Source organism: Hirundo rustica, chromosome 1 (assembly GCF_015227805.2).
Source record: "Hirundo rustica isolate bHirRus1 chromosome 1, bHirRus1.pri.v3, whole genome shotgun sequence".
NCBI classification, from domain to species: domain Eukaryota; kingdom Metazoa; phylum Chordata; class Aves; order Passeriformes; family Hirundinidae; genus Hirundo; species Hirundo rustica.
Window position 1 is genome coordinate 150,473,808 of NC_053450.1, and position 11,733 is coordinate 150,485,540.

At 41.5% G+C, this 11,733-nt stretch overlaps 1 protein-coding gene across 1 annotated transcript in view; it reads left to right on the forward strand.

Annotated features, from left to right (window-relative positions):
* XYLB (xylulokinase) overlaps positions 1–10,085 on the forward strand; it is an 82,791-nt gene extending 72,706 nt beyond the window's left edge. Inside the window, exons 18-19 of the mRNA XM_040066569.1 lie at positions 523–617; positions 8,398–10,085. Of these exons, the coding sequence (XP_039922503.1) occupies positions 523–617; positions 8,398–8,481 (179 nt within the window). The 3' untranslated portion in view covers positions 8,482–10,085. The remainder of the gene's footprint in view (positions 1–522; positions 618–8,397) is intronic.
* The last annotated feature ends 1,648 nt before the right edge of the window (positions 10,086–11,733 follow it).

An 11,733-nucleotide genomic window follows, 5' to 3' on the forward strand; every position in this document is an offset into this window, starting at 1 on the left:
CACAGTTAGCCTGGGGTTCTTAGTAGGTGTGCAGGGAGCTCCTGAAATGCTGTGATTTGCTCACAAAGCAAAATGCTGTCGTAGCAGAACTCCCCTATTATTCTGCTTTCTTACACAGAAATATATTTAATAATTTGTAGCATATTTTCTTGGAAGTGTTTTCATTTCCCTTCATTTTTATATTTATCATATTTTGTCCTTGAATATCTTGCTTCCACATATTTTCACCGCTGTTTACCGTATTGTTGTAACCATAAATAATTACTGATATTGTTGAGTAGCATTTCTGCTGCTTACCTGTTCCCCAGGGTACAAATTGAGTGACTGGCAAAAACTCAATCACAGAGTCCCCACTTCCCAGGCTAGCTCATAGGAATGTAAGGTCTTCTGCCATTTATCCTTCAATCCTGTATGCTGACCTGACCAGGGAAGATCAATATAATGTATTAATTTGCTAGGGAGTCAAGGCACATCCCTCATGGTGTTTCTTTGCATTGATCAGGATTGTGATTCTCATTGCAGGACTTGTAGCTGAGAGGAATGTGTCCTTGGCTGATGTTGTGAAATTAGCACCGGAGCCCAGATTGGCTGTTACACCCACCCCAGGGGCTGAGGAGGTGAGCAAGTTTGGGAATACCATTTTTCTTTTCATTTCCTGTCTGCTTCAAAATGTAGTGCTTTGCTAATTCTTCTGGTAAAATGGATTCATTTAGGAAACACTTGGTTACACAGTTCTTATTCCTTGTTGTAAAGACAGATTTGATATTGAGAGATATTTGGTGTTGGAATAATCTGATCCCACCACCCAGGTCTGTGAGAATGAATTTTCCTAACAAAGCTTGATCAGAGGGCCAAATCTCTTCCTTAAGGGACAGAAAAAAATTATAAAATAGGTTGAATTTGGATACAGGTCAGTCAGGTTGTGTCTGATATTCCTGACAAAATAATCTGGATTTGTTTGCAGCAAGCAGTGTGGAAAAAAGGGTGGTGACTGTGCTTTCTGTCTTCTTGGAAAACATCTCCAAAAATCCTTCCTGTCTGTAAACAGTGATCAGCAATTGTATATAATCACTGGTAGCTCCCACTTGGAAACCATGCCAGCTGGGGGGATTCAGTAGGCACAGGTCTTTGGTTCTGTGCCCACCCTGTGAATTTCGGCACGTCTGAAGGTGAGGCTTGTGCTTTACGGCTCATGTAGACAAAGCAGAAGAGATAGTCACTGTTGTGATTCCAGCCCTTGTAAAACCAAGGAAGAAATCGTTGTCCCAGGCTCTCCAGTGCAACCCTGCACGTCTCACTCTCAGCCAAAGGCTTTAGTTTACAACAGCTTTTGAAATATAATGAACAGTAATAAATAAACCATACAATATTGCAAGGTTCCTGGAGAACACATGTTTAAATAACAAAGGTGAATCTCACCAAGGTCTTCAGCTGTGCAAAAACTTCTTTTACATCAGCACAGCCTTACACACGCCACCATTTATGAGATTTGGAAGTGGCCTAACTACAGGCAACGGGGTTTTGAAGCTTTTAGTTAAACTGAGAAATTAATGATCTGCCAAAACTACTAACTCCCAGCTACATGTGTGGAGGAGCAGCAGATATCATCATGAGTAATATTAGAAATGATCAGGCTGCATTGTGCCTGCCAGCGTATTATTTAATTATTAACTGAGATGGAGGAGCTCAGTAATCGAATAGAAGTCCCCTTCAGAAATATTAAGACATTGAATAATTTAAACTTGATTGATCTGATCTCATTTACTCAACCTTCCCCCCTCATTTTAAAAGATAAAATAATTAACAGCAGTGGCCTGTGCCACGTGTGTTGCAGCTGAAGCTCTGTTCTGCAGGGAACACAGCGCAGGAGCAGCTCCCTGGTGTCTGATTCAACCTCACGTCGCTGCCCTGTTCCCCCCCAAAATGGTGTGTGCTGAAAAGCTGCCAGCCAGGCTGGGGTGGAGGTGGGGAGTGCTCAGAGACCTGCTTGTGACCCCCTGGTGCTGCTTCAGCTATAAAACTCAAGGGCACAGAATACAGCTGTCACTCACAGGGGCCTTGCAAGCACCTTGTACCCCTGCAGGGGCCAAGCAAACCTGACTGGAGAGATCACTGGGGAGTTCAGATACCTCTTTCTCTTTTGCTCTCTGCATAAAATGGCCTGGAAGCTAAAAGAGTTAATTATCTCCTTCTCAATACTTTCCTTTTCCACATGGTTAGATTTGGCTCTCCTTGCACATCTTTTTTATTGGTTTTAAATGATGTACAGTGGGTGAATTGTTGCCCCAATAGATAGGAATGAATGACAGGGAGGCAGTGGCCAAACAGCAAGGAAAGGAATAACCATTTAGCTTAGCTTTCCAGCTTCATTCCATTAAAATCAGCTTCTTGCAATTACATATTCCACACCATTTCTTTTTTCTTCCTGCCTTATAATTTTGCAGTTGATGGTGGATTCCCTGGCTAGTTTCATGGCTGTGAAAATGCAGAAAGCCAGAGGGCCTGTCAGTAAACCAGTGTGTTAGCATGAACAGTGCAGTAAAAATTCATAATGCAATGAGTCAGTTTGATTCTGTTTTATACAGAGCTGCATCTCCCTGTCCGTCCAATTTCATTCTGTTGAGGTTAGAGCCTTTCACTTAAATGATAGTTCTTTTTATAAACTTCAAAGTCATCCTGAGGTTAAGTCCTGTCTTGCTGAGGAGCTCTTCTGAAAGAGTGGCTCACCAATGTGAAATTCCCCCAACCACTTCTTTACATTTTTTGGACGGCTACAGCTAGATCTTGGCAGGGTGGAGAGAAAACAGGTCATAACACAGCAATCTGCTCTGGTTTCATCCTTTCTTCCTGGTATAGGTTGGAGACAATGTGTTAGATCATTGGAGAGAGGAAAACCTCCTATAGACAGAGGTCAAATGGGACAGTCTGATGTAGTTTCTCCTTCATTGCCAAGGCCTATGCCCGCAGCAGGGGCTTCCAGGAACCAAAAATGCAAAAAGCGCTTCTTTGATTTCTGAGGGATCATTTGTGATAATGAATGTGATTTAAAAAAGCAAGGGCAGGGTGCATAGAGCAGCTCTTCTGGTACAATTAAACTGATGGGCAGGTAAAATAGAATAAAGTCACAAGATGGGGGACAATAGAGCTTGTGGTGGGCGATGAATCAGTCCTCAGTGGAAACTGGAGTCTCAAAAAGTTCCAGCTTGCCTGGCAACAATGTGACTTTGTCCTGTAGCAGACCATCCTGCCCTGAAGAGACCATTTCAAAGAGGATGAATCCCCTCTGTGGGTATGATCCCAAGTCTCTTAGCTGAACCTGTATTTTTGTAGGATATGGGTATTTTTTTATTGTTCGGGCTTGTTTCTAATTCTGTCAATACCCAAACAGGTCATGAAGTGTTCTGGTGGAAACCACTGTTGTGATAGTCCTTGGTCACTCACTCAACCAGACTAGCTCAAGTCAGTCATCAGTGGGTTAATCTGATGAATCCTTCTTCCATTTATTTATTTATTTATTTATTTATTTATTTATTTATTTATTTATTTACTTTTATGTCCCAGAACAGCAAAAATTAGAGAGTCATCTCTCCTCTTTGGGGCCTCCTCTTCCCTGAGGAAAAAGACTAATCAGAACCACTAGGCATGACAAAAATAACCAGGAGATTCTAGAGCAATAAATATATGTTAACAGACAGAAATAATCTGTTATTTCAGCATTTGAATTCAGATCTATTTTCCTAATCTATTAAAGCAGGGATGGCTGGCTAGTTGGTTAATTAAGCAAAAATAAAACATGAGCGAGAACATGATTGTCTGGGAGTTGGTCACTTGTGTTTATACAAGCAGCGTGCCTGTGACAGAGTGCCAGATTGGTTGTGATATTGTCCTGTGGGGTTTTGTGGGGAGAAGGCACAGAGCAGCTCACTGCCTCTGGATGTGTGATTTTTGATTGCATTATTGACTCTGCTGAGATGTATTAATCTTGCAAAAAAAAATCCAGGAAGGGAAAATGTAAACCTAACAGGTTTTCTTGACTTTGGTGAATTGCCTTGTAAGTGGGTGGATTTATAGAAGTGACCCTATTACCCAGGAAGGTTATAATAACCTATTTATTGATTTAAAATAATTATATTTTGTTGAGTTAGATTTTGGAGGGGGGAGGTTGTTTTCTAGGATTGGTTTAGGTTGGTAATTTACTGCAAAGTAGGTAATAATAATATAACCACAAAAATATAATAGGTGTCAATAGAAGTTTGATTAAAGTGATTTGTGTAGCCCATCATTTTTTAACCTGTTAAACTGATTAAGATAGGCTTGCAGAATGGCTGAAATAAAGAATGTAATTGTTTCAAGTGTGGTTCCGTGGAGAAGTCTTTCCAAACACTGTTTTATTGTTTCTGTTTTCTCTGTTAAGAAAAGTGAACAACTCTATGATTTGAAAAATAAAACAACTCTTCATTTCTTAAGCAAGTATCTATGAGTAATTTGACTTTGTTTTTTTTAAAAAAGGAACCTATTAGACGTAGCAAGTGTTTGTGAGACACTGATTAATTTTAGTCAATTCAGGGTAGATCAAAGGTACTTGGGTAGGTTAAAATTAGATAATCATCAGCATCATCTTTGTGATTTGTAAATTTTGAATTGCTCCAGTGATTGGCTAATGGAGCACTGCAGGAAATGGGAGGATCCAAGTGGATTGTCACTGGGAGTAATAATTTGTAGCTGCTTTTGCTCTTAGAAGGTGGCAGGGACAATGTAACCAGTAAAAGCCCTGTTGAGGCTGGTAATGTGGTGAGATGTAGTAACAGGATGGCACATTTGATTTGTTCTAGTGAACAAAGTAGCCTTGTATGAATGGATTTTTCAGAGAGGGCAGGTTAAATTATTCCCTGTTATAATGTATTATTTATCATTTATCATTATTTTTCTTTAGTTGTGGGACTCTCAGGATGTGACCAAATTGTCCCAGGAGAGAAGTTTTGGGTTTGTAAATGAAGCAGTCAGAGTACTGTCAATGTTGTGGAGTAGGATATAAAGATAAGCTGGAGAAAGGGCCATAATTAAGCAAGGACAATTGAATTAGGGACAATAATAAGGTTTGTGTTGTGATACATGTAATTACTTTTGTTAAATATCATGGTTTGATAGATTAGGTTTGAGGCTATGGCAGAGAGGGAATTTATGTCCTTGGGTTTTTATGCATTATTGAGAGTCCTTTATTCCCTTTGGACCTCAATTATAAAAGCACATCTATATAATTGCCTCAGGAGACAGACTCCCAGAATCACGCAGGAGGAGCTGCCCAAGGTTCTGTGGAGGCACTTCAGTCATGACAGACATGGAGAATCACCTTCCACTGACACACCTGAGTGCACACTCAGGCCATGCTCTGCGTTGGTGCTGTTTGGCTTTTCTTCTCTGTGTTTCATGGGAGCTGCGCTGCTCTGGCCCCAAACCTCAGCTGGCATGAAAAATACTGCTTGTGAAAAGCCTGTGGTACTGCTGCACTTACCAGCTATGATGTACTGCTGGTATTACAGCCAAGTTCCCAGAGGAGGAGGAATTTAAGGCTTTGCTTATCCCTCTGAGCTGTGCAGCCTTTTACCCCAAAAAACAGGAATGGAGTAAAGGAAATATTCTTAATTATTTGTTTGCCTTTTTTTTTTTTAATAGGGTCCATAATGGAGGATTCATTTACCCTAATGGCTGAGAATCTTATTGCAAATGCCTGAATTTTCTCAGTTAGCAAGCTAAGTGCTTAAGTCCAATAAACAGGAAAAGAAACTGTGTCAGTAGATGTGGTTGTTCATTTATTTTGACACATTTTAATTTAGAGTGATGCATTAACAATAATACTTCCCAGCCTTCTGGTAAATGTGTTGTGTGTATTTTGTAAAAATACTGATAGGCAAGTGATATGGAGCCTGCTTTCTCAGTGCCTGAGCTCACTCACCAGTGCAGCTTTGCTGTGCTGAATCTTTGCTGAGGAGCACTTAGGGTTTATCAAATTTACAGAATAGCGAAGTAAGAAATAGCCAGTGTTCATTACAGATGCTTCAGTGAATAGAGGAGCTGGTTTTGTTTGAATTACTGATACTCCCAGTGTAGCCATAGTTGTCTGCTCAACGTTTTGTTTACTCTGATGTGCATATTTACCAGAAACGGGAGCAATAATATTCTTTGAGAACATAAAAAGAATATATATATATATACACACACACACATATATATGTACTTTTCTGAGCCCTCCAGGCACTCATGTAGTTAGTTAAAAATACCATGCTGAGTAATGTGACATTTCATAATAGTTTTATTTTCTGACCCCATAAATCTGCACAAACCTCCAGGATCTCAGTATCACTGTCCTGTGGAGAAGAGGACAGTCCTGGGGCACACACATGTGTGTCCTGGGGCACACACATGTTAAATGCCTGGCCTGGGTCACTGAATGAGTGTTGCAGAGGCAGGAGTGAGTAGGATTCTCTGCTTTAATAGTTGGAAGACACTGTAAGACTCAGTCACTCTGAGGTGGCTTTAAAAACCATTTTATGATTTCTTGGCTAATGAACGGTGTCTGTTTCCACTTGCTGTGGAGGCTCCCTCTCTTCTACCCCTTCATATACTTAATCTGTTATAGAAATGTAGAAATGAAAATTTGTTTTTTCTGTAACATCTGGTTTGTAAAATGGGAGGAGTTGATCTGCAGAATGTGTCCATTAAGTCACTTCCACCTGCTGTTGAGGAAGGTGGAAATGGGAATCAAGAGATAAATCCAGTTTTCACTGGTCAGGCTTAAACTATCATTCAGGAGAAGGGAAACATAAAAACTGGGTATTTTGCCATCAGTTGAAAGTCAAAAAGAAAAACACACTATTTTTTATTTCCTAGATGAGAAAACTTTGTGATTTATTTATTTATTTATTTATTTATTTATTTATTTATTTTTAATCTGGGAAAGTGTGGCCGTTACAGACACTGAGGCTACTGCAGGACTGTGCAGAGACCTGCACAAGAGCAAGTAGGTCTCCTACCACATCCCCAGAGTTTACATCTGAAGCATTTTCCTCCTGTATTTTTCATACGTGTGCACACTCTGTTGTTGGCTGTCCTGAAAAGGATAGAATGCATTGAAATGCTAGATCTCTCTTACTGATGAGAGCAGTAATTCAGTTTGCTGGGTATGATTCATTATGGCTCTATAACCTCTCTGAACCTGGAGCCAGCAGCGAGGCTGCCCTGATTATGAGTCAGTGCACAGGGCTTGTAGACCAGACTGGCAGCCTCTAGGATTCACTGTGGCAGGGATGTGACCTTATGGCATCCTCCTAAGGACTGCTCGAGCCTGTACCACACCCTGCGCTGGCTCCTGGCAGTCTCCTCTTTGTGCTCGAGCCAGCAAATGTGCAAAGCTGTCCTGGTGTGGCTTGTCACAGTACTGACTTTACTAGAGGGACAGTTAGCACCAGAGGGAGGAGATAAGGAGAAGAGTGCATCTCCAAGATCTAGATGAAGTACAGTTTTTGGCTGGAGCCAGAGCAGAGATTTATTCAGGGTTTCTCATGTCATGGATCTCACCCATATCCTAAAGAGCAGGATGTGCCTGAGCCTGGGGTTTTGAATACGTTTGAGTCTTGATTCTTCTTTTTATGGTTGTAACAATACTGCATCTAAAAACTGGAAAATTCTAGCTAGGAAAATACACTAAGGTTACTCAGATACTTGGTGTAGTTGTGGATAGAAGCTGGATCTGCATTTGCCCCTGTGGGGCTGGGGAGCAAGGAACACAGCCATGGAGCAGACTGTGGATGGGAAAGGTTGTGGCTGGGAAAGGTGTGTATTAGAGAAGCAGCTCAAACAGGTACAGGAGCCTGAGGGAGCGTGAAGTGCACTTTAGAAGGCTCTGGTCAGCACATTGGCCAAGGAGGACCTATGTGACTGTGCTGGAGGGCGGCAGTGGGGTGATTAGCGAGGCAGAGGAGGAGGGGACAGAGGCAGTGATCCATCCTGGGGCACTGGAGGGAGGCAAGGACAGGAGTTCTGCCTGGGTGATTAGCACAGCTATTACTGAAGGGGCATGTCACACTGGGAGAGGTGACTTTAGCTGAGCTGCTTCTGCTGGAAGTAATGACTTCTGCTTATAGCAAGAACACGGTCACAATAAGAACAACCTGTGCATGTCATAAAATAAAGCTGTAAAGGTGCTGGTAAAAAGGACTGTGACATTTAAAGAGGGAAAACTCTGCAGCACTTTCATGAGCAAATTGGGGAAAAAACAGCCCAAACCTTCACACCTGTGAAGATGCCACATTTTTCATGTCTGAAGATGTTTTTTAACTGCAGTGTAATTTAAAAATCTAATTTTTCAATGAGACATAATTATTTCTTTTTCCTTTTTAGCTCTATCGTCCACTTCTGAAAAGATATGCTGAACTTGAACAGAAAGTTATCTACAACCCAACCTCTTCTTGTCCTGCGAAATAGAAGCAAACAAAATTTATATGTTGGCTGAGTGAACTCCCAAGGAGAAGATCAGAAGAGATTTTCTCAGAATTTACTGGAGCTGTTTAAATCATTTCATTCCTCTTTGTAGACAAATAATTTTTAAATGTCTGTGTTTGAGTGTGTTGGTGGGGAAAAAATTACATTGTGATTGAAAACCTTTTTCTGACCTAGAGATGGGGCTCTAGAGAGGCATTTTAAAAACTTTTATTCCATTTTCAGTTTCATGAGAAGGATGAGACAGTACAGATGTGATGATTCACATCATCACAAACAGAAGCTAAGCTATTTCTTAATTACAACACATTATAAGTGTTTTTTGGCCTATCAGCTTTTGCCACACAATGCTATTAATGCCTTAAAGCCAATCATCTAAAATTACCCCTCGTGGGTCCTACTACAATACATCTTTCATAGTTCTATTTCTCCAAAGTATCTAGTCTATTTTCAAGGCCATCATTTGAAACTTGTTTCTAGTTCCATTTCTCTCAACAATGTCTGTCCTACTCCAGGGCCTTTCGAAGCCAGCATATTTTATCTCAGAGTTTGCATACAGATGCACAAGACTGTGTGAGCCTTCTGTCAGGCTTTGAGAATTCTCTACAAATCCATTTCCCTCAAAACCTGATTAAAAGAGCATCATATTTCTCTGTGTGTGGCCTCAGTTTTTCTTCGGTACTTTTTAGGCTGTGCTTGTTTTGGAAGAGCTGGGTGACAAAGCCAAGCTCCTTATGTATGTGAGTCACTCTACCCATCTCTGTCAGCTTTGATTCCATGTGTTTGGCATGCCAGCCTCTGCATACCTGTCTAGCAAAGTGTCTTAATTCCTCAACTTCTCTTGCTTAAATGTTTTGAGACTATCTTTCTGTTCATCTGTAACTTGGAGATGTTTATGTCTTTCTGTCTACACAGAAAGCATAAGCACACTTATGCTCATCTTACACTTAATCTCATCTTTCTTTAATATGTGGAGGAGGCTTATTAAAGTCTTTAAAAGGTCCCTGGGACCCTCTGAGAAGGGAAATTCTTGCCACATGACACTATGGAAAGCCTGTTGTGTGATAAACCATGATATGGCAGGGGTTTATAGATTGTGGAAAGCGCAGAGATCTTATGTGATACAGACACCACTGCGCAATGTTTTACTTGACATCAGTTTTGTAAAAAAGAAAATAAGAGACCAAACAGGGAAGTTTCATACATCTCCTTTCTGCTTCAAAAGTGATCATCTACACACCAGCTTGGGGTTACTCTTTCTTCCTCCTTGTCATGGCTGTGAAATTCTGTGTCGTGCTCTGCTTTCAACAGAGCAGGCAGGTAATTTTTTTTTTTTCTTACTACCCTTTTCTCTCTTGGAGATCTTGAATAGAACAGCTTGATTGTCTTGCTCTGTTGCCACTGTTTCACTTCAAATGTTTAAGTCCAGATTAAGTAGACTCTAGCTGAGAAAATCTTAGAAAACGTGAGCCAGGACATCTTTCTGCAAAGATGTGTGGAAACTGCAGAATTTGAATGAACATCTCTGTGCAAGTGGGAAAACTTTACTGCATTCTGTGGAGCTGGTATCTTTCCCTTAGGATAAAATTTCTCCTGGGAATAAAGCAGATTGTTTAATGAAAGTGACTGAAGCCTTTCTTCTCTTCCTGTAGATGCTGTAACATGTCTTGGGAATAAGCCAGGGAATTGTAGAGAGTGGAGGATGTTTTTATTGACTGAGAACTGGATTGTGCCCCTGCTGAAGCTGGATGACTCAAATTCATATTTGAATTTGGGGGCATAGGAGCACTCTCCCTATCCCTGCCACATCTCTGCTGAGAGTGGGAACCCCTTGCCATGACTCACTTCTGGAGTGGCCAGGGAATACTCACATTCCTCCTTTGGTCTCCCTTTTATATTTAAGTGCTTCACTTTTGAGTACGAGCAGTACTTTTTTTGTTCAAAACTGAATAATGACAACTTCTCCTGATATTAGCATGATTACTCAGGAAGGTCAAGAATTACATTTCCGAGTTGCTAAAGCAGGCTTCTTTTAAGCAATTGCTTTAAAAGGTGGCATTAGAAATATACATCTATCTCTTTTATGTGCTTATTATTCTGGGTCCAAAGGTGCAGTGCTAAAACATATAATACTTCTTGCAGGCCTCCACTGTCAGCAGTTGCTTTGTCATTGAGCAAGGCTGTAGAGAAATGCAGAAGGATTAATTAATACAAGTTAAACAATGCCTGCTAGTTTAAGCAGTATTACCATCATCATTAAAGTTCTGCCAGGTTACTGGTTTGATGTCAAAGTTAACTACACCGGGAAGGGGTTTGGAGAGGTCACAATCACAGAATGGCTTGGATTGGAAGGGGCCACAGAGGCCATCTGGTCCCACCTCCCTGCTCCAAGAGGGTTTTTCCTAGAGCACATGGCACAGGATTGTGTCCAGATGGTTCTGGAGTATCTCCAGTGAGGGAGACTCCTCAGCCTCTCTGAGTGATCTGTTCCAGTGCTCGGTCACTGCCCAGTAAAGAGGTTCTTCCTCGTGTTCGGGTGGAACTTCCTGGGCATCAGTTTCTGCCCATTCCTCTTTTCCCATGCTGGGTGCCACTGAGGAGAGCCTGATCTATGTCGAGGCTGAACAGCCCCAGGTCCCTCACCCTTTCCTCCCAAGGGAGATTCTCCAGACCCCTGATGACCAGAGGAAGCTGTTCCTCCTGACATCCATCTACCCTGGTCTCCTGAGTCAGAGATTCCCAAGGGCTGCTCTTATTGGTGAAAGGAAGACACTCAATAACTCTGCCTTCTCTACATCTTTCAGCTCTGTGCAGTTTTGGTGACAATTTCCTGAGTAGCTCATTTGTTTTGTCAGGGTGAGATGATTATTGTCTCTTGTAGCTTTCCAGCTTTATTTGCTTGTGAAATGGGAGGCTCAAGATCAGTTTCTTACTCAGCTGAGGAAGATTAAAGCTCACATTTCCCAGCTCATAGCACATTGCAGAACATTTCTAGTTAATATCTTGGCTCCTAGCAAAGTATATGCGGTTCTAGTAGGATATTGTCTGGATGATTTAACTACTTTCTGGGCCTGAGCTCTTCTCTGGATAGGGAGAGGAGACACTTCCTTGTCTGTTGGGCTGGGCTGGGGCTCTCTGACATGTCCCACACCAGCATTAAAGCACTGTGTCCTCAGGGCAGCTGATGCACTGTGTGTCTGCTGCAGGAGTCCCTGAGAAAAGACTCGGATGCAGGAC